The sequence below is a fragment of the Salvelinus alpinus genome, chromosome 21 (assembly GCF_045679555.1).
Source record: "Salvelinus alpinus chromosome 21, SLU_Salpinus.1, whole genome shotgun sequence".
Taxonomy (NCBI): Eukaryota; Metazoa; Chordata; class Actinopteri; order Salmoniformes; family Salmonidae; genus Salvelinus; species Salvelinus alpinus.
In genome coordinates this window covers 48,832,636-48,857,067 of record NC_092106.1, presented here as the reverse complement: position 1 = coordinate 48,857,067, position 24,432 = coordinate 48,832,636, and the positions used below count along the sequence as shown (strand labels likewise).

The 24,432-nt window shown below is 45.2% G+C and overlaps 1 protein-coding gene across 1 annotated transcript in view; it reads left to right on the top strand.

Moving 5' to 3' along the window:
• Positions 1-22,655, top strand: part of gbe1b (glucan (1,4-alpha-), branching enzyme 1b) — a 393,966-nt gene extending 371,311 nt beyond the window's left edge. The window contains exon 16 of the mRNA XM_071358105.1: positions 19,062-22,655. Within this exon, the coding sequence (XP_071214206.1) occupies positions 19,062-19,124 (63 nt within the window). The 3' untranslated portion in view covers positions 19,125-22,655. The remainder of the gene's footprint in view (positions 1-19,061) is intronic.
• Positions 22,656-24,432: the final 1,777 nt, after the last annotated feature.

Genomic DNA, 24,432 nt, shown 5'->3' with positions numbered 1-24,432 from the left:
TCAGTGATGTCTGTGCTGTTTGCTGCGAGCTGTACAGTAACCTGGCAACTGGACTTGAGTTCTGTCATCACCTCTTCCGGAACCTTGTTATCATCACTCATTAAATTTTACAGCACCCACTGTACCAGTGTTTGAGACTGTGATTGGTATCAAGCCATTTTCCATGGCCATTTTTTACTGACAGTGCTGATATTGCGATGGTCCATGTTACGCATCCTGTAATGCGTTTTGCGTGAGCAAAATGTTGTGTTAATGTGTTCGTTACTTTGCTGAAACATGTTTTTAACCCCAAATACATGGACAATATAATATAATACTTGCTTTTTTGGTCTATAGAAATTCTGAATGTTTTGCTGTCTCAGTAGTACCCAACCTGACACACAACACACATCACGAGCTGGGAGCAACATAGTTAAGGGGTAACACCCATTGCTCAAGGGCACGACAGCGGTAGGTAGCATATGGAATATTGAAGCCGGTAACCCTCCAGCTGCTACCTCACTGGATTTTAATCGGCAACCTTCCGGTTACCGGCCGGTTTCTCTAACGTCAAGGTTACCGCCGCCCGCTGACGAGCCAGAACCTTTTTTCTGATGTCTGATGGTTATTTTAGTCTTCAATCATTCAACGATCTGAGACGTGTTGCTACTGTTAGAGGCTGAGGGAGTACAAGAGGATTCTATGAACAATAATACAATTGAGACACACAGAGTTTATCTCTACTCTATATGCATTCCAAATGGTACCCTTGTCGTTATATAGACACTTAGGATTCTGGTCTAAAGTAGTGAACTTTAAAGGGAGTATGGTGACATTTGGGACACAGGGGACAGATGTCCCACTCTGTAGTCTAGTTGGACTGACAGGAGACAGATGTCCCACTCTGTAGTCTAGTTGGACTGACAGGAGACAGATGTCCCACTCTGTAGTCTAGTTGGACTGACAGGAGACAGATGTCCCACTCTGTAGTCTAGTTGGACTGACAGGAGACAGATGTCCCACTCTGTGGTCTAGTTGGACTGACAGGAGACAGATGTCCCACTCTGTAGTCTATTTGGACTGACAGGAGACAGATGTCCCACTCTGTAGTCTAGTTGGACTGACAGGAGACAGATGTCCCACTCTGTGGTCTAGTTGGACTGACAGGAGACAGATGTCCCACTCTGTAGTCTAGTTGGACTGACAGGAGACAGATGTCCCACTCTGTGGTCTAATTGGACTGACAGGAGACAGATGTCCCACTCTGTAGTCTAGTTGGACTGACAGGAGACAGATGTCCCACTCTGTAGTCTAGTTGGACTGACAGGAGACAGATGTCCCACTCTGTAGTCTAGTTGGACTGACAGGAGACAGATGTCCCACTCTGTAGTCTAGTTGGACTGACAGGAGACAGATGTCCCACTCTGTAGTCTATTTGGACTGACAGGAGACATATGTCCCACTCTGTAGTCTATTTGGACTGACAGGAGACAGATGTCCCACTCTGTAGTCTAGTTGGACTGACAGGAGACAGATGTCCCACTCTGTAGTCTAGTTGGACTGACAGGAGACAGATGTCCCACTCTGTGGTCTATTTGGACTGACAGGAGACAGATGTCCCACTCTGTAGTCTAGTTGGACTGACAGGAGACAGATGTCCCACTCTGTAGTCTAGTTGGACTGACAGGAGACAGATGTCCCACTCTGTAGTCTAGTTGGACTGACAGGAGACAGATGTCCCACTCTGTAGTCTATTTGGACTGACAGGAGACAGATGTCCCACTCTGTAGTCTAGTTGGACTGACAGGAGACATATGTCCCACTCTGTAGTCTAGTTGGACTGACAGGAGACAGATGTCCCACTCTGTAGTCTAGTTGGACTGACAGGAGACAGATGTCCCACTCTGTAGTCTAGTTGGACTGACAGGAGACAGATGTCCCACTCTGTAGTCTAGTTGGACTGACAGGAGACAGATGTCCCACTCTGTAGTCTAGTTGGACTGACAGGAGACAGATGTCCCACTCTGTAGTCTAGTTGGACTGACAGGAGACAGATGTCCCACTCTGTAGTCTAGTTGGACTGACAGGAGACAGATGTCCCACTCTGTAGTCTAGTTGGACTGACAGGAGACAGATGTCCCACTCTGTAGTCTAGTTGGACTGACAGGAGACAGATGTCCCCCACTCGTTTCAGTCCAACTAGACTACAGAGACAGATGTCCCACTCTGTAGTCTAGTTGGACTGAAACGAGACACATACCCCACTCTAGTTCATGTCGGGCTCCTTGACGATCCACAGTAGAGAGCCTGGAGGTTCTTAGGTTGTTGTGAACCTCCTCAAAAAAAAAACTGTTTCTGTCCGTATGTCTGTCTGAACATCGATCTGATTTAGTTATTAGCTTGAAGGCAAAGAGGCTCCTCTTGAAGAGCCCAGAAAAACATGTGAAAGTTAGAGGCAGCAGAGAACATATCAAAGGAAAGAAAAGCCTGTAACTGCTACAGAGTAGAACACATCTCCTAAAGACATGACCAGCAAATAAATTAGTAACACTACGTCCAATGGCAACCTAGTCCCTTTATAGTGCACTACTTTTAACCACGAACCCATTGGGTTCTGGTCAAAAGTAGTGTACTATGTAGGGATGCACCCTTAAACCCTTAAACTTTTCCACATTTTATGTATGATTCATTCTGCAGGCGTAGACTAGAATTCCATATATGCCTCCCATTTTGTTTTCTCTGATGTGGAGTATCTTCTGAAAAACAGGAGGTGATTTTGACAAGTGTTCACTCATCTTGTTTACTTTAGGGTTGCATCCCAAAATAGTGCACTACTTTTGATGGAATTTGGTCAAAAATAGTGCACTTTGTAGGTAATAGGGGGCCATATCGGGACTGATAATCCCAGTCTGTAATCCAATTATGTTTCAAGCTGACCACCTTTCCCTGTTCCCCAAGGTAACCTGCCACAATGACTATCACCCTGTAGCACTCACATCTGAAATGATGAAGTGCTTTGAAAAGGCTGGTTATGATACATCAACACCTTAGATCCACTCAATTGCCCCCCAAACAGATCCACAGACGATGCATTTTCAGTTGCACTTCAAAACTGCCCTCTCCCACCTCGACCTCGACACCATAGTCCAATTTCAAACTCGTCACCAAACAACTGACTCCTGGACTTTCTGGTGCGACGGCCACGCTGACCCTCAACACAGGGGGGCCCCCTCGGGTGTGTGCTTTAGTCCCCTCCTGTGTACTCCCTGTTCAGCCACGACTGCATCGTCACGCACAACACCGTCGCCGTCATTACGTTTGCTGACGACACAACGGTGGTAGGACTGATCACCGGCGGCGATGAGTCAATTTACAGGGATTAGGTCAGAGATTTAGCGCAGTGTGGTACCCTGCTTTACGGTGGGAACTACACATTGCGGAGATCATCCGTGCACCTACAGTACCCTGCGTCTCACAAAACACAGTGGTTGGAACCAAAAATCCCAAAATTTGACTCATCAGACCAAAGGACAGATTTCCACTGGTCTAATGTCTATCGCTCATGTTTCTTGGCCAAAGCAAGTCTTCTTCTTATTGGTGTCCTTTAGTAGTAGTTTCTTTGTAGCAATTCGACCATGAAGGCCTGATTCACGCAGTCTCCTCTGAACAGTTGATGTTGAGATGTGTCTGTTACTTGAACTCTGTGAAGCATTTATTTGGACTGCAATTTCTGAGGCTGGTAACTCAAATGAACTTATCATCTGCAGCAGAGGTAACTCTGGGTCTTCCTTTCCTGTGGCGGTCTTCATGAGAGCAAGTTTCCTCAGCGCTTGATGGTTTTTGCGACTGCACTTGAAGGAACTTTCAAGGTTCTTGACATTTTCCGGATTGACTGACCTTCATGTCTTACACTAATGATGGACTGTAATTTCTCTTTGCTTATTTGAGCTATTCTTGCCATAATATGGACTCTTTAACCAAATAGGGCTGTCTTCTGTATACACCCCTACCTTGTCACAACACAACTGATTGGCTCAAATGCATTGAGAAGGAAAGAAATTCCACAAATTAACTTTTAACAACGCACACCTGTTAATTGAAATGCATTCCAGGTGACTACCTCATGAAGCTGGTTGAGAGAATGCCAAGAGTGTGCAAAGCTATCATCAAGGCAAAGGGTGACTACTTTGAAGGATCTCAAATATAAAATATATGTTGATTTGTGAAACACTTTTTTGGTTACTACATAATTCCATGTGTTATATCATAGTGTTGATGTCTTCACTATTCTACAATGTAGAAAATAGTGAAAATTAAGAAAAACCTTGGAATGAGTAGATGTGAATAGATGTGCCCAAACTTTTGACTGGTGCTGTACCTCATACACCTCATCCACATTGATCTGGTACTGGTACTCCCTGTACATAGCTCCACATTGATCTGGTACTTCCTGTATATAGCTCCACATTGATCTGGTACTGGTACTCCCTGTATATTGCTCCACATTGATCTGGTACTCCCTGTATATAGCTCCACATTGATCTGGTACTGGTACTCCCTGTATATAGTTCCACATTGATCTGGTACTGGTACTCCCTGTATATAGCTCCACATTGATCTGGTACTGGTACTCCCTGTATATAGTTCCACATTGATCTGGTACTGGTACTTCCTGTATATAGCGCCACATTGATCTGGTACTGGTACTTCCTGTATATAGCTCCACATTGATCTGGAACTGGTACTTCCTGTATATAGCTCCACATTGATCTGGAACTGGTATTTCCTGTATATAGCTCCACATTGATCTAGTACTGGTACTTCCTGTATAGAGCTCCACATTGATCTGGTACTTCCTGTATATAGCTCCACATTGATCTGGTACTTCCTGTATATAGCTCCACATTGATCTGGTGCTGGTACTCCCTTATTCCTCTTGTGTGTAACTATTATAAACTCTGCGTCGTTGGGAAGGGCTCGTAAGCAAGCATTTCACTGTAAGGTCTACACCCGTTGTACTAGGCGCATGTGACAAATACCATTTGATTTGATCAGACTATATCTGCACCTCGCCTGTGTCTGGATGTTGTTTCTGTATTAAATATATAATCTCCACTTGTGTTGCTGTGATGGCTCATCAGCGAGCAGCCGGGGCATACAACACTATAGAACACAGATGAGGTAAAGAGGTCAATGGAACTCGACCAAAACAATGGAAATACCATGGAAACGCATGCGGGGGAAAGATGCCATGGAAACGCATGGGGGGGAAAGATGCCACGGAAACGCATGGGGGGGAAAGATGCCATGGAAACGTATGGGGGGGAAAGATGCCATGGAAACGCATGGGGGGGAAAGATGCCATGGAAACGCATGGGGGGGAAAGATGCCATGGAAACGCATGGGGGGGAAAGATGCCATGGAAACGCATGGGGGGGAAAGATGCCATGGAAACACATGGGGGGGAAAGATGCCATGGAGTAAACATCCAGAATCTCCTCATGTCCCCTAGCAAATTAGCCTAGATTTAGGCTATTGTGTAAATGTGTATTTCACACTATTTTGAGGTAAAACATTTGAGTATGTTTGTATGGATGTCAACCTCAATACTTCATGTCATCATCACCAATCAACTGCATTAGTTTATGCTAGCTATGCTACCAGTTTATACGAACAGGAGTTAGCATTTAGCAGTCACTTCTTCTAAACTTGAAAAGGGACAACTTGTAAATGTTATGCAGCGAAAACAGCTAAATATATCCAAATCGGACTTCAGTAACCACATTGTGGGTCTGTTTAGTGGTGTAGTGCGGGAGCGCCAAAAAATGTTTTAAATGAGTCGTAATTTCCTCAAAGTTTGTGCCGACAGACATAGCATATTAAATAGCCTATCATTATAGAATATCCATAAAATCCATCCTCCAATTGCAACGTCTGCCTATATGCCCACACATCTTGTCTCAAGAAAATGTTGTATTTTTTAATACCCTCAATCAACAAGTTAGGCCGATACCTACTTTTAAAATAGGCCATCATCACTGTCAATCGTGAGTTATAATTATTCCCATTTTACTGCTGACATCAATCATCTGATTGATCTCGATCAGTTTCATGGGAATATGCATTTAGATCTTATTGAGTGACTGTTTTGAGAACAGATGGCGTTAACTAACTATTACCCTTTTTTGTGTATTTTAAGCATATATCCTGCCTAGTGCCTCTGTTGAGTTTAAACTCATGATAATTTTTTGATGGGACTTATTTAGCTTCAGCTAACCATCCTAAAATCTCATTAGAAATGAGGTGTTTTTGGTGTAACAATGATGTTAAAGCCCCTTCTATGCTATGTTATTCGGTTCTGTTATGTGAAATGCAAATGAATCATTATGCGATCTTGCCAGACATTGATTCTTTGATGGAACTTTACTAAACGAGCCCCAATTGTGAGAAGTGATTATCTTCCATGTATTATAATAATAATAATAATAATATTAAGTGATGAGTCCGACTGTTATAGGCCTAAATGATTGGAGAGACCCTTTGTGGTGCTGAAAAGGACAGTTCCAGGATCAGGCTGTGATGTTAAAGAAGTTGAACCAACTTGTGGTGCTGAAAAGGACAGTTCCAGGATCAGGCAGTGATGTTAATTAAAGAAGTTGAACCAACTTGTGGTGCTGAAGGATAGATAAATGATAGTTCTAAGGATCTGCTTGTACAGCCTAATAAACCTATGACTACTTGGTATACAGTAGCTATTTTTGTAGGCCTATAGCCTAATGTAAATACAATTGACTTAAAACTTAATATCATTGCACTGTTTGTGAGGAGAGCTTTAGTTGTGAGTAGTATTGTGTAACTTACACTACGTTGTGTCATAAATAAACTTAGATTTGATTAGCTTGAACACGTAGTTACAATATACCCTATTACAGAATAACAGTAACAAACAGAGGTGAACTATCCATTTATTTTCATAGATTAAATGATCAAATTTTATTTGTCACATGCGCTGAAGACAACAGGTAGACCTTACTGGGAAATGCTTACTTGCAAGCCCTTAACCAACAATGCAGTAGAGTTAAGAAAATATTTACTAAATATTTACTCAAACTATAAGCTAAATGCATTATTACCTCCAACGTGGCCCAATTCACATTTCAAATGTCCCACCTTGACATACGGCACGTAGCCTAGTGGTTAGATCGAATCCCCCGAGGTAAAAATCTGGCGTTCTGCCCCTGAACAAGGCAGTTAACCCACTGTTCCCCGGTAGGCCGTCGTTGTAAATAAGAATTTGTTCTTAACTGACTTGCCTAGTTAAATAAAGGTTAAAAAAATTTTTTTTTTTTTATAAATACCAAGCTAGAACAGAACTCTGTCTCTCAACCAGTAGTCAATCGAGGCTAAGTATCCCAAGCAGGGCTATAGAAACTTCCAGGGGGGGGGGGGGGGTCAGGCTCCTCTCAACCAGTAGCCAATGGAGGCTAAGTATCCCAAGCAGGGCTATAGAAACTTCCAGAAGGGAGTCAGGCTCCTTGGGCTTTACGGAGGCCACTCTGGTTTGGGGAGAGCCCTATAGGCAGAGCTGTGTCACCGTAACCAAGGTTCCGTCAATGTAATTCTGACAGGCCTCCTCAGTACACACGTAGCTTAAAGTTCATCATAATTCTCACCACCGCCAGAGAGAAGACAGCGAAGGAATCCACCACCATTTACCACTGGTGTAAAGTATGTAGGTAAAAATACAAAATTATAAACGAACTTTTAAAAGTTATCCTAGATCAGGATTCATTGTTTGAATGGTAAGATGCCAATCAATTGACCCAGTCATGTGAAATCCATAGATCAGGGCCTAATGCATTTATTTAAATTGACTAATATACTTATATGAACTGTAACTCAGGACAACTGTTGAAATTGTTGCATGTTGCATTAATATTTTTGTTCAGTAGTTTTTTGGTGTATCTCTACTTTACTTTACTATTTATATTTTTAACAACTTTTACTTTTACTTCACTACATTCCTAAAGGTAAAATAATGTACTTTTGACTCCATACATTTTCCCTGACACTCAAAAGTACTCGTTACATGTTTAATGCTTAGCAGGACAGGAAAATGGTCAAATTCACGCACTTATCAACAGAACATCCCTTTTACTCAACTATGACAATTTTTACTTTTTCCACCACTGCCATTTACCTCCCTCTAGGCTGCTATATACACACTACATGACCAAAGGTATGTGGACACCTGCTCGGTGAACATCTCATTCCAAAATCATGGGCATTAATATAGAGTTAGTCCTCCCCTTTGATGCTATAACAGCCTCCACACTTCTGAGAAGGCTTTCCACCAGATGTTGGAACATTGCTGCGGGGACTTGCTTCCATTCAGCCACAAGAGCATTAGTGAGGTCGGGCACTGATGTTGGGCGATTAGGCCTGGCTCCCAGTCGGCGTTCCAATTCATCCAAAAGGTGTTTGATGGGGTTGAGGTCAGGGCTTTGTGCAGGCCAGTCAAGTTCTTCCACATTGATCTCGTCAAACCATTTCTGTATGAACTTCACTTTGTGCATGGGGGGCATTGTCATGCTGAAACAGGAAAGGGCCTTCCCCAAACTATTGCCACGAAGTTGGAAGCACATAATCATCTAGAATGTAATTGTATGCTGTAGCGTTAAGATTCCTCTTCACTGGAACTAAGGGGCCTGAACCATGAAAAACAGACCCAGACCATTATTCCTTCTCCACCAAACTTTACAGTTGCCCCTATGCATTGGGGCAGGTAGTCTTCTCTTGGCATCCGCCAAACCCAGATTAATTTGTTGGACTGCCAGATAGTGAAGCGCGATTCATCACTCCAGAAAACGGATTTCCACTGCTCCAGAGTCCAATGTCGGCGAGCTTTACACCACTCCAGCCGATGCTTGGCATTGCGCATGGTGATCTTAGTCTTGTGTGCAGCTGCTCGGCCATGGAAACCCATTTCGTGAAACTTACGACGAGCAATTATTGTGCTGACGTTGCTTCCAGAGTCAGTTTGGAACTCGCTAGTGAGTGTTGCAACTGAGGACAGATGATTTTTACGCTCTTCAGCACTTGGCAGTCCTGTTCTGTGAGTTTGTGTGGCCTACCACTAAGAGGCTGAGCCATTGTTGCTCCTAGACATTTCCACTTCACAGGAACAGCACTTACAGTTGACCGGGGCAGCTCTAGCAGGGCATAAATTTGACGAACTGACATACTGGAAAGGTGGTATCCTATGACAGTGCCACATTGAAAGTCACTGAGCTCTTCAGTAAGGCCATTCTACTGACAATGTTTGTCAATGGAGATTACATGGCTATTGTGCTCGATTTTATACACCTGTCAGCAACGGGTGTGTGCTGAAATAGCTGAATCCACTGAAGGAGAAGGGGTGTCCATATACTTTTGTGTATATAGAGTGTATTTATTTGTCATTCTATCGTTTTTTAATGGAATTTTTGTAATTAAATATAATTTCTTTAGAATATATTTTCCATAAATAGTTTTACCAGCTCTGTGTATTGTCAAATTGAAAATGGTGAGGAGGGCAGCTCATCTGCACACCAGCAGCACTACTATGCCCCTGGGCCTGTTACACACTACTATGCCCCTGGGCCTCTTACACACTACTATGCCCCTGGGCCTCTTACACACTACTATGCCCCTGGGCCTGTTACACACTACTATGCCCCTGGGCCTCTTACACACTACTATGCCCCTGGGCCTCTTACACACTACTATGCCCCTGGGCCTGTTACACACTACTATGCCCCTGGGCCTCTTACACACTACTATGCCCCTGGGCCTCTTACACACTACTATGCCCCTGGGCCTCTTACACACTACTATGCCCCTGGGCCTGTTACACACTACTATGCCCCTGGGCCTCTTACACACGACTATGCCCCTGGGCCTCTTACACACTACTATGCCCCTGGGCCTGTTACACACTACTATGCCCCTGGGCCTGTTACACACTACTATGCCCCTGGGCCTGTTACACACTACTATGCCCCTGGGCCTCTTACACACTACTATGCCCCTGGGCCTCTTACACACTACTATGCCCCTGGGCCTCTTACACACTACTATGCCCCTGGGCCTCTTACACACTACTATGCCCCTGGGCCTCTTACACACTACTATGCCCCTGGGCCTCTTACAATACATCAATCATGTCGGATATGACGAATATCCAGTTTGTTAGATTTGTTGAATCCAATCCGGCGTCCTCCTTCTATCCCCCACGGTCTGCGATCCATTAACCTATAGATGTGGTAAAGAGGTTATATTCCACTATCCACTAACCCTATCTCATACAGTCCAATAGAATATAGGTTATATTCCACTATCCACTCACCCTATCTCATACAGTCCAATAGAATATAGGTTATATTCCACTATCCACTAACCCTAACTCATACAGTCCAATAGAATATAGGTTATATTCCACTATCCACTCACCCTAACTCACACAGTCCAATAGCATATAGGTTATATTCCACTATCCACTCACCCTAACTCATACAGTCTAATAGAATATAGGTTATATTCCACTATCCACTCACCCTATCTCATACAGTCCAATAGAATATAGGTTATATTCCACTATCCACTCACCCTAACTCATACAGTCCAATAGAATATAGGTTATATTCCACTATCCACTCACCCTAACTCATACAGTCCAATAGGTTATATTCCACTATCCACTCACCCTAACTCATACAGTCCAATAGAATATAGGTTATATTCCACTATTCACTAACCCTATCTCATACAGTCCAATCCAATAGGCTTTGGGCCCATACATGTAGGACTCTTGTCAAAAGTAGTGGACTATGTAGGGAATAGGGTGTCGTTCTGGTCTAAAATAGTGCACTATGTAGGGAATATGGTGTCGTTCTGGTCTAAAGTAGTGCACTATGTAGGGAATAGGGTGTCGTTCTGGTCTAAAGTAGTGCACTATGTAGGGAATATGGTGTCGTTCTGGTCTAAAGTAGTGCACTATGTAGGGAATATGGTGTCGTTCTGGTCTAAAGTAGTGCACTATGTAGGGAATATGGTGTCGTTCTGGTCTAAAGTAGTGCACTATGTAGGGAATATGGTGTCGTTCTGGTCTAAAGTAGTGCACTATGTAGGGAATATGGTGTCGTTCTGGTCTAAAGTAGTGCACTATGTAGGGAATAGGATGGCACTTTTGAAGCACAATCATAGTCACAGCTCTCTTTCTAAGGTACGCCTGCCAGATGGGTTTCAAACAGGAACTGGAATTATCTTTACCTGCCAGATGGGGTTTCAAACAGGAACTGGAATTATCTTTACCTGCCAGATGTGGTTTCAAACAGGAACTGGAATTATCTTTACCTGCCAGATGGGTTTCAAACAGGAACTGGAATTATCTTTACCTGCCAGATGGCGTTTCAAACAGGAACTGGAATTATCTTTACCTGCCAGATGTGGTTTCAAACAGGAACTGGAATTATCGTTACCTGCCAGATGTGGTTTCAAACAGGAACTGGAATTATCGTTACCTGCCAGATGTGGTTTCAAACAGGAACTGGAATTATCTTTACCTGCCAGATGTGGTTTCAAACAGGAACTGGAATTATCTTTACCTGCCAGATGGGGTTTCAAACAGGAACTGGAATTATCTTTACCTGCCAGATGTGGTTTCAAACAGGAACTGGAATTATCGTTACTTGCCAGATGTGGTTTCAAACAGGAACTGGAATTATCTTTACCTGCCAGATGTGGTTTCAAACAGGAACTGGAATTATCTTTACCTGCCAGATGGGGTTTCAAACAGGAACTGGAATTATCTTTACCTGCCAGATGGGGTTTCAAACAGGAAGTGGAATTATCTTTACCTGCCAGATGGGGTTTCAAACAGGAAGTGGAATTATCTTTACCTGCCAGATGGGGTTTCAAACAGGAAGTGGAATTATCTTTACCTGCCAGATGGCGTTTCAAACAGGAACTGGAATTATCTTTACCTGCCAGATGGGGTTTCAAACAGGAAGTGGAATTATCTTTACCTGCCAGATGGGGTTTCAAACAGGAACTGGAATTATCTTTACCTGCCAGATGGGGTTTCAAACAGGAAGTGGAATTATCTTTACCTGCCAGATGGCGTTTCAAACAGGAACTGGAATTATCTTTACCTGCCAGATGTGGTTTCAAACAGGAACTGGAATTATCTTTACCTGCCAGATGGGGTTTCAAACAGGAACTGGAATTATCTTTACCTGCCAGATGGGGTTTCAAACAGGAAGTGGAATTATCTTTACCTGCCAGATGGGGTTTCAAACAGGAACTGGAATTATCCTTTTCCCTGATTTACAGTCCTAATGGTGTGGGATGATCTAACCCTAACCCTGATTACAGACCTAACGGTGTGGGATGATCTAACCCTAACCCTGATTACAGACCTAACTGTGTGGGATTATCGAACCCTAACCCTGATTACAGACCTAACGGTGTGGGATTATCTAACCCTGATTAAAGACCTAACGGCGTGGGATTATCTAACCCTGATTACAGACCTAACGGTGTGGGATTATCTAACCCTGATTACAGACCTAACGGTGTGGGATTATATAACCCTGATTACAGACCTAACAGTGTGGGATTATCTAACCCTAACCCTGATTACAGACCTAACGGTGTGGGATTATCTAACCCTGATTACAGACCTAACAGTGTGGGATTATCTAACCCTAACCCTGATTACAGACCTAACGGTGAGGGGTTATCTAACCCTAACCCTGATTACAGACCTAACGGTGTGGGATTATCTAACCCTGATTACAGACCTAACGGTGTGGGATTATCTAACCCTGATTACAGACCTAACGGTGTGGGATTATCTAACCCTGATTACAGACCTAACGGTGTGGGATTATCTAACCCTGATTTACAGTCCTAACGGTGTGGGATTATCTAACCCTGATTTACAGTCCTAACGGTGTGGGATTATCTAACCCTGATTTACAGTCCTAACGGTGTGGGATTATCTAACCCTGATTTACAGTCCTAACGGTGTGGGATTATATAACCCTGATTTACAGTCCTAACGGTGTGGGATTATCAAACCCTGATTACAGACCTAACGGTGTGGGATTATCTAACCCTAACCCTGATTACAGACCTAACGGTGTGGGATTATCTAACCCTAACCCTGATTTACAGTCCTAACGGTGTGGGATTATCTAACCCTGATTTACAGTCCTAACGGTGTGGGATTATCTAACCCTGATTTACAGTCCTAACACTAACGGACAATCTGTTTCTCTTTGTTCTCACATGGATTCTGAATATGTCTTCAGTGTTGTTCATTTGGTGTGATGTCATATGTGTCGACACAGCCCAGGTTAGACACAGTGGTAGTGTCTCTGGTGTGATGTCATATGTGTCGACACAGCCCAGGTTAGACACAGTGGTAGTGTCTCTGGTGTGATGTCATATGTGTTGACACAGCCCAGGTTAGACACAGTGATAGTCTCTGGTGTGATGTCATATGTGTTGACACAGCCCAGGTTAGACACAGTGATAGTCTCTGGTGTGATGTCATATGTGTTGACACAGCCCAGGTTAGACACAGTGATAGTCTCTGGTGTGATGTCATATGTGTTGACACAGCCCAGGTTAGACACAGTGATAGTCTCTGGTGTGATGTCATATGTGTCGACACAGCCCAGGTTAGACACAGTGGTAGTGTCTCTGGTGTGATGTCATATGTGTTGACACAGCCCAGGTTAGACACAGTGGTAGTGTCTCTGGTGTGATGTCATATGTGTCGACACAGCCCAGGTTAGACACAGTGATAGTCTCTGGTGTGATGTCATATGTGTTGACACAGCCCAGGTTAGACACAGTGGTAGTGTCTCTGGTGTGATGTCATATGTGTCGACACAGCCCAGGTTAGACACAGTGATAGTCTCTGGTGTGATGTCATATGTGTTGACACAGCCCAGGTTAGACACAGTGATAGTCTCTGGTGTGACGTCATATGTGTCGACACAGCCCAGGTTAGACACAGTGATAGTCTCTGGTGTGATGTCATATGTGTCGACACAGCCCAGGTTAGACACAGTGGTAGTGTCTCTGGTGTGATGTCATATGTGTCGACACAGCCCAGGTTAGACACAGTGATAGTCTCTGGTGTGATGTCATATGTGTCGACACAGCCCAGGTTAGACACAGTGATAGTCTCTGGTGTGATGTCATATGTGTTGACACAGCCCAGGTTAGACACAGTGATAGTCTCTGGTGTGATGTCATATGTGTCGACACAGCCCAGGTTAGACACAGTGATAGTCTCTGGTGTGATGTCATATGTGTCGACACAGCCCAGGTTAGACACAGTGATAGTCTTAACAAGTGCAGTAATTCATTATTGATCCCCTCTGTAACCACATCCCAAATAACAACCTAAACCCCCCTTTTATATAGTGCAGTACCTATGGGCCCTGGTCAAAAGTATTGGACTAAATATATAGGGATTAGGGTGCCATTTGGGATGCTAAGGGGAGCTGTGGAGACTCCCACTGTAACTATTTCATTAGACATGAGAATAATGTGTTTGTGTTTCAGCAGCATGGGGTTGTTTGTGTTGTGCTCGGCTTCCGTGGTGCCAAGCTGTAGCCAAAGCAACAACAACAAAAAAAGTCCCCAGTCAGTAAGACTCAGCGCCACCGATGCAGAAGGATGGGCTGGAGTGTGTGTGATTTAATTTATTTTTAATTTATTTATTTAACGTTTAATTTAACTAGGCAAGTCATTTAAGAACAAATTCTTATTTACAGTGACGGCCTACACCGGCCAAAGCCGGACGACGCTGGGACAATTGCGCGCTGCCCTATGGGACTCTCAATCACGGCCGGATGTGATACAGCCTGGAATCGAACCAGGGTCTGTAGTGACGCCTCTAGCACTGAGATGCAGTGCCTTAGACCGCTGTACAACCACTCGGGGCGTGAAACATTGATGCTAGGGTGTGTGTGTGGTGCTGAGGATGGGCTGGGGTGCTGGGGTATGTGTGGTGCTGGGGTGTGTGTGGTGCTTCGGTGTGTGTGTGGTGCTTCGGTGTGTGTGTGGTGCTGGGGTGTGTGTGTGGTGCTGGGGTGTGTGTGTGGTGCTGGGGTGTGTGTGTGGTGCTGGTGGGTGTGTGCTGCTGGGGTGTGTGTGTGGTGCTTCGGTGTGTGTGTGGTGCTGGGTGTGTGTGTGGTGCTTCGGTGTGTGTGTGGTGCTGGGGTGTGTGGTGCTGGGGTGTGTGTGTGGTGCTGGGGTGTGTGTGTGGTGCTGGGGTGTGTGTGTGGTGCTGGGGTGTGTGTGTGGTGCTGGGGTGTGTGTGTGGTGCTGGGGGGTGTGTGTGGTGCTGGGGGGTGTGTGTGGTGCTGGGGTGTGTGTGTGGTGCTGGGGTGTGTGTGTGGTGCAGACAGATGTGCTGGAGGTGTGTACAGTATGATGCAGAAGGAAGGGCTGGCACCATGGGAGCAGAGCAGTGTGTGCGTGTGCGTGAGTGAGTGAGATGCGGAGAGACAGCTCGGGGAGTTCAGTGGGTGACTGAATTGCTTACAGCTCTGCACACAGTTTCAATCTGTCACTTCTGTGCTGGGAGGAGCATGCTATGGTTTATGTCTGGGGATTCGTGCATCCCAAAATGGCAACCTATTCCCTATGTAACGCACTACTTTTGGCCAGGGCCAGAAAATGTTCTGTTGAAAAGCAGCGCACTATAATAGGGAATAGGGTGCCAAGTTGTGCACTATATAGGGAGTAGGGTCCCAAGTAGTGCACTAAATAGGGAGTAGGGTGCCAAGTAGTGCACTATATAGGAAATAGGGTGCCAAGTAGGGCACTATATAGGGAATAGGGTGCCAAGTAGGGCACTATATAGGGAGTAGGGTGCCATTTGGGACGGTGACGTTGTATGAGTCATTCACTGCACTGTAGCACTAAAGTGTGTCTGCCTGTTTTAGTTACAACAGTTCCATGAACCCTTGGTTATGTGAAAATTGAATTAGACTTTCGTCTCTCTGTCGATGTGTGCAAATTGAATACGATTGTCTTGTGATTTTGTGTACATGGATGGAGGATGTCTTTTGGATAGTGGTTTAGAAATTGCATCTGGTAAAGCTTTACGTTATCGTTGTGTTTAATATCTTGAAACAAAGCGCCGTTGTCAATATTTTTGTCTTGAACATTTTCAAAATTCAAAGAACGGGACATTTTCACTCCAGGCAAGAACTTTCAACTACAGTAAAGCAATTTATTTTCAGATATAATACTATGTAGTAATTTCACATAACAAGGAAAAATCATTACTTATAGAGTCATTAAACTTGCTACTTTAAATGTACTCAAACACAAAAATCAACAAAAAGTTAGATCTGAGGTTTTCCATCAGGAAAAGTGAACTATTGACTGCTGTCGGCCGGTTCAGTATGACTTCCGGTTCAGTGTGACTGCTGTCGGCCGGTTCAGTGTGACTGCTGTCGGGCGGTTCAGTGTGACTGCCGGTTCAGTATGACTGCTGTCGGCCGGTTCAGTGTGACTGCCGGTTCAGTATGACTGCTGTCGGGCGGTTCAGTGTGACTGCCGGTTCAGTATGACTGCTGTCGGCCGGTTCAGTGTGACTGCCGGTTCAGTGTGACTGCTGTCGGCCGGTTCAGTGTGACTGCTGTCGGCCGGTTCAGCGCGACTGCCGGTTCAGCGCGACTGCTGGTGGTGAGTGTTGACTGTTTCGCAGAACACCGTGCTTTTACACCTGCATTGCTTGCTGTTTGGGGTTTTAGGATGGGTTTCTGTACAGCACTTTGTGACAAAGAGCTGATGTAAGAACGGCTTTATAAATAAATTTGATTTGATTTTGACATCTAGTTAGTTAAATAAAGGTTAAATTAACAGAACACTGCTGATGTCACCGGAAAACACAGAAATAGTATTGTTGCGTTCCAAATGGCACCCTCTTTTCTCATTTAGTGTACTACTTTTGACCAGAGCCCTGTGGGTAGTGTACTACTGTTGACCAGAGCCCTATGGGTAATGTACTACTGTTGACCAGAGCCCTATGGGTAATGTACTACTGTTGACCAGAGCCCTATGGGTAATGTACTACTGTTGACCAGAGCCCTATGGGTAATGTACTACTGTTGACCAGAGCCCTATGGGTAATGTACTACTGTTGACCAGAGCCCTATGGGTAGTGTACTACTGTTGACCAGAGCCCTATGGGTAATGTACTACTGTTGACCAGAGCCCTATGGGTAGTGTACTACATTTGACCAGAGCCCTATGGGTAGTGTACTACTGTTGACCAGAGCCCTATGGGTAGTGTACTACTGTTGACCAGAGCCCTATGGGTAATGTACTACTGTTGACCAGAGCCCTATGGGTAGTGTACTACATTTGACCAGAGCCCTATGGGTAGTGTACTACTGTTGACCAGAGCCCTGTGCAGTATGTAGGGAATAGGGTGCCATTTAAAAAGCACCCTACAGGGCCATCTCATGATGATTTAGGAATATTTACCCTGCAGTTTACTTTCTTATGAACATGTCTCCTCTCTCTTCTTCCCTCTCCACCCCCTCCCTTTACCTATCCACCCCCTCCCCTTTACCTCTCCACCCCCTCCCCTTTACCTCTCCACCCCCTCCCCTTTACCTCTCCATCCCCTCCCCTTTACCTCTCCATCCCCTCCCCTTTACCTCTCCACCCCCTCCCCTTTACCTCTCCACCCCCTCCCCTTTACCTCTCCACCCCCTCCCCTTTACCTCTCCATCCCCTCCCCTTTACCTCTCCATCCCCTCCCCTTTACCTCTCCATCCCCTCCCCTTTACCTCTCCATCCCCTCCCCTTTACCTCTCCACCCCTCCCCTTTACCTCTCCATCCCCTCCCTTTACCTCTCCACCCCCTCCCCTTTACCTCTCCACCCCTCCCCTTACCTCTCCACCCCCTCCCGTTTACCTCTCCACCCCCTCCCGTTTACCTCTCCACCCCCTCCCCTTTACCTCTCCACCCCCTCCCCTTACCTCTCCACCCCCTCCCGTTTACCTCTCCACCCCCTCCCCTTTACCTCTCCACCCCCTCCCCTTACCTCTCCACCCCCTCCCGTTTACCTCTCCATCCCCTTCCCTTTACCTCTCCACCCCCTCCCCTTTACCTCTCCATCCCCTCCTCTTTACCTCTCCATCCCCTCCTCTTTACCTCTCCATGCCCTCCTCTTTACCTCTCCATGCCCTCCTCTTTACCTCTCCACCCCCTCCCCTTTACCTCTCCATCCCCTCCCCTTTACCTCTCCACCCCTCCCCTTTACCTCTCCACCCCCTCCCCTTTACCTCTCCACCCCTCCCCTTTACCTCTCCACCCCCTCCTCTTTACCTTTCCACCCCCTCCCCTTTACCTCTCCACCCCTCCCCTTTACCTCTCCACCCCCTCCCTTTACCTTTCCACCCCTCCTCTTTACCTCTCCACCCCCTCCCCTTTACCTCTCCACCCCCTCCCTATACCTCTTCACCCCCTCCCCTTACCTCTCCACCCCCTCCCCTTTACCTCTCCACCCCCTCCCCTTTACCTCTCCACCCCCTCCCCTTTACCTCTCCACCCCCTCCCTTTACCTCTCCACCCCCTCCCCTACCTCTTCACCCCTCCCCTTTACCTCTCCACCCCTCCCCTTTACCTCTCCACCCCCTCCCCTTTACCTCTCCATCCCCTCCTCTTTACCTCTCCACCCCCTCCCCTTTACCTCTCCACCCCCTCCCTTTACCTCTCCATCCCCTCCCCTTTACCTCTCCACCCCTCCCCTTTACCTCTCCACCCCTCCCCTTTACCTCTCCACCCCCTCCCCTTTACCTCTCCATCCCCTCCTCTTTACCTCTCCACCCCCTCCCCTTTACCTCTCCACCCCCTCCCTTTACCTCTCCATCCCCTCCCCTTTACCTCTCCATCCCCTCCCCTTTACCTCTCCACCCCCTCCTCTTTACCTCTCCACCCCCTCCTCTTTACCTCTCCACCCCCTCCCCTTTACCTCTCTTGTGTCTCTCTCCACCAGGTGTACATCCCCTGCAGGACAGCTCTGATCCTGGGTAATGACGATACAGAGTCCTGTTATTAGAGCTCTACGACTGACGCTCGCTACCAGCAGAAACAGACGCCCAGCTGGCGCCAACCTCAGTGTTATCAACCAATCACTGTCTGTTTTTTTCCAGTGTCAGCCAACCACACGCCACTAATGCCTCCCCTCTTCCCTCCCACCCTTCCCCATTTACCACAGCCTTTGTGGGTTCTTACGTTTTTTTCATACACCTTTAACAATAGTTAGTAGATGCCCATAGATGATCATATTAACATCAGCTGTAACGCAGCATATGGTGTGGAAGGACGTTTTCCCACTATAACTTGACTTGATGAATAGGTTCTACTAATATGATGTAACAAAGGATGAGGGTTGCAGAATTCCACTAACTTTCCCAAAGTTGCCAGGTTGGAAGATTTCAGGAATCAGAGAACAATAAAGCAGGAAAACCTGGACATTTTTGGGAAGGTTCCCGTAATTCTGCCACTTACACAGTATATATCTCATTCATATTTTGAGTCCCGTAATTCTGCCACTTACACAGTATATATCTCATTCATATTTTGAGTCCATCCACCCACCACTAGTTTGCCAACACTTGAAAAGAAACCGTGGTACAGGGTTATGGTAATTCTAATATGCTAACATAAAGCATTACTTGTGGTACAGTAATGCTAACATGCTAACATCAAGCATTACTTGTGGTACAGTAATGCTAACATAAAGCATTACTTGTGGTACAGTAATGCTAACATGCTAACATAAAGCATTGCTTGTGGTACAGTAATGCTAACATGCTAACATAAAGCATTGCTTGTGGTACAGTAATGCTAACATGCTAACATAAAGCATTGCTTGTGGTACAGTAATGCTAACATGCTAACATAAAGCATTGCTTGTGGTACAGTAATGCTAACATGCTAACATAAAGCATTGCTTGTGGTACAGTAATGCTAATGCAGTTAGCAATAGTACTACCTTCTCCACTGATTCCAGCATGCACATGCTTGTAAAAAATATAATTTTACATATATATTGTATTTTGATCGGTGTGCTATTTATATAAAAATACAATACGCATGCAATTTTTGATGTACAATTTAATGCTTATGATTTTGTATTTAAATGCCAACAATGTTTTGCAATTGGCCATCTGAAAGTGTATACTGTATACTGTGTACTATTTAAAAGTGGATACTATAAGAGTGTGTACTATTTAAAAGTGGATACTATGAGAGTGTGTACTATTTAAAAGTGGATACTATAAGAGTGTATACTATTTAAAAGGAACAGGACAGAAAAAATAGTTACCAGTTCTGCGTCCCAAAATAGCACCCTAGTCCCTATATAGTGCACTACTTTTGACCAGGACCCATAGGGCTCTGGTAAAAAGTAGTGCACAATATGTTTAAGCAATAAGGCCCGAGGAGGTGTGGTATATGGCCGATATACCACGGCTAAGGGCTGTTCTTAGCCACGACGCATCGCGGAGTGCCTGGACACTGCCCTTAGCCGTGGCATATTGGCCATGTATCACAAACCCCAGAGGAGCCTTATTGCTGTTATAAACTGGTTACCAACATAATTAGAGCAGCAAAAATTAATATTTTGTCATACCCGTGGTATACGGTCTGATATACCACGGCAGTCAGCCAATCAGCATTCAGGGCTCAAACCACCCAGTTTATATAGAGGAATAGGATGTAATTTAGGAGACATCCCAGGAGGTCACTGTGAACGTCATCATGTTTGCTTCGTCACTGTTGATTTATTGATGCTTTTGTTGGAATTGTATTTACATCGAAATAAGCCATCTCGAATAATATATATAATTTAGTTGACTAACCTGACTTTAGTGGGTTTGTAATACCTTTGTGGTGCAATGGGTCTTCTATCAAAGCAGCTAGGGATCATTCATTTTGCCTTGTTTATATACTTTGTGTGTGTCGGTAATTTGCAGCTAAAGCCACATAGTATGACTACTGAATACAGGCATCTGAAAGCCTGTCTGGGATAGGATGTGTTTTGAGTTATGTAAGCTTCTGGAATGGACACGACAATTGACGTACAATTATTATTAGAGTGGCAGAGAAGACCGTAGCGAGACTAAATAACAGTATTGGATCCTGCTAAGAGACAGGAACTTGTCCGTCCATATTCTGAACCGGTGTCCGTCCTGCCCAACTTACTTCCCCTCTTGTCTGTCCCTTATACTGTATTTTAGACACTTTTACCCCTGACAAAAATGGAGCTTTGATTTCAATTATATATATATATATATATTGTTTAACATTATCTGCAAAGGTCCATACTGTCAGTGACTCTAAGGCTAAAATACTATTTCTATATGGGAAAAGACCAAGATTGTTCATGCTCACTGAATACTTGTATGTTACCTCCCAAATTACCCCCTATTCTTACATAGTGTTCTGCTTTTCACCAGCCTCCTCTTTGGGCCCTGGTCAAAAGTAGTGCACCAGATAGAGTGTAACTTGGGATTCAGCCTGTGTGGGTGGGTTACGGTCATGTAGCATCAAACATGAAGGATCACTGAGTCGTATTGACCAGAGGATCACTGAGTCGTATCGACCAGAGGATCGCTGAGTCGTATCGACCAGAGGATCGCTGAGTCGTATCGACCAGAGGATCGCTGAGTCGTATCGACCAGAGGATCGCTGAGTCGTATCGACCAGAGGATCACTGAGTCGTATTGACCAGAGGATCGCTGAGTCGTATCGACCAGAGGATCGCTGAGTCGTATCTACCAGAGGATCACTGAGTCGTATGGACCAGAGGATCACTGAGTCGTATGGACCAGAGGATCACTGAGTCGTATGGACCAGAGGATCACTGAGTCGTATCGACCAGAGGATCACTGAGTCGTATCGACCAGAGGATCACTGAGTCGTATCGACCAGAGGATCACTGAGTCGTATGGACCAGAGGATCACTGAGTCGTATGGACCAGAGGATCACTGAGTCGTATGGACCAGAGGATCACTGAGTCGTATGGACCAGAGGATCACTGAGTCGTATCGACCAGAGGATCACTGAGTCGTATCGACCAGAGGATCACTGAGTCGTATCGACCAGAGGATCACTGAGTCGTATCGACCAGAGGATCACTGAGTCGTATGGACCAGAGGATCACTGAGTCGTATGGACCAGAGGATCACTGAGTCGTATCGACCAGAGGATCACTGAGTCGTATTAGTTAGATGTAGTAGGTATTACCTGAAGACTTACTGTATGACGGTTTGCGTCTCAAATGGCACCTCAGTCCCTTCATAGTGCACTATTTTGGACCCGTGTCCATAGGGCTCTGGTCAAAAAGGTTAAATAAAACATTTTTAAAAAGTAGTGCACTGTAAAGGGAATAGGGTGCCATTTCATTTGGGACTCAATCTAGTCTGCCTTCACGGGGATCTCTGCTGTGGTTTTGTGGTTGTGTTTTCAGCTGTTGTCTAACCTCGTCTCCAGACTGGGGGGTGTTTAACATTGTCAGGTGAACAAGATATTATGTTGTATCCCCCCCCCCCCAAAAAAAAGTAATTAAACTGAATCAACAAATGGTGTCTGCTTTATTGTCTTATCTGTTGGTCCTTTTTTTATACTGTATCTTAGTCAGCTTTCCTTATTCACTTGGGTGGATTATATGTCTGTATCCAAAATAGGCAGTGTATTCCCTAAGAAGTTCACTTCTCCTGGTCAGTGCCCTATGGAACCTGGTCAAAAGTACTGCCATTTGGGCAGTGTGTGTCCTATGTGTGTCATTAAAAACACCATTGGATCAAGTCAAGCATTTTCATATTGGACATTTTAGTACTCATTCTCCACGACTCTTTTTCTGCCTCCACTAAAAACCCTTCCAGTTTGTTGAGTAATATTCTGCCTTTTTAAGATCACTTAAGCAAAGTAATTCACACTGTTATTCACATTCCTCTCACGTCCTGGTATCAAAGCAATAAGATTGTCAATGTGAAACACCACAAGACCCATTTTGTGTATTCCAGACGAAAGCTAATATCTTGATTTACGGATGCTGTAATTCTGAGATTTAAACCCATTGCATTGCTGCAGGTTCTGAGCACAGGCAGCGATGTAGACTCGTGTAGCATATGGCAGGTTTTGATCCATCTCACAGCGGGAGAGAAAAAAACATTGATATTCCAGGAACATCGTCCTAATATTTAACCACCACAAGTATCTTCAACACTTCGTTTCCCTTTTATATAACACCAAAGCTTTCGGGAAAAAAATGGCTTTTTCACCTCTCCAAAAGCACAGAGGAGCACTTTGCATAAATATGGGCGGTATGAAAGAGACCCGGTTGTGGAGACTGAGGTGGGTACAGTGTTTTTAATCACGGATGGATCTCGTCTGAGCCAATGAGTTCGTCTGAAATTGCACCCAAAGGGCTCTGGTCGAAACGAGTACACTATGTAGGGAACGGGTGTGCCATTTCAGACGCAGTCGTTGTCGTTACCTTCGCCACAGTGACTCGGGAGGGTTTTTTAAATCTCTCGTTGATTTAAAAATGAAAGAAGTCTGATACGTTCAAATATAGCTAGGCCGCTCCATCCTGAATCAAACACACTTCTTCTGTATGATCGACCCCAGTAGAAGTAGTATTTAAACAGTTATGAAAATCAGGCCCTCAGTGACCCCAGATTCTCTCACTGCCTCATCCATCCAGGGTCTGAGGTACAGGAGAGGAGTCAGAGAGCTTCAACAGGGTCTGAGTTACAGGAGAGGAGTCAGAGAGCTTCAACAGGATCTGAGGTACAGGAGAGGAGTCAGAGAGCTTCAACAGGGTCTGAGTTACAGGAGAGGAGTCAGAGAGCTTCAGCAGGATCTGAGGTACAGGAGAGGAGTCAGAGAGCTTCATCAGGGTCTGAGTTACAGGAGAGGAGTCAGAGAGCTTCAACAGGGTCTGAGATACAGGAGAGGAGTCAGAGAGCTTCATCAGGGTCGGAGTTACAGGAGAGGAGTCAGAGAGCTTCATCAGGGTCTGAGGTACAGGAGAGGAGTCAGAGAGCTTCATCAGGGTCGGAGTTACAGGAGAGGAGTCAGAGAGCTTCATCAGGGTCTGAGTTACAGGAGAGGAGTCAGAGAGCTTCAACAGGGTCTGAGATACAGGAGAGGAGTCAGAGAGCTTCATCAGGGTCGGAGTTACAGGAGAGGAGTCAGAGAGCTTCATCAGGGTCTGAGTTACAGGAGAGGAGTCAGAGAGCTTCATCAGGGTCTGAGGTACAGGAGAGGAGTCAGAGAGCTTCATCAGGGTCTGAGGTACAGGAGAGGAGTCAGAGAGCTTCATCAGGGTCGGAGTTACAGGAGAGGAGTCAGA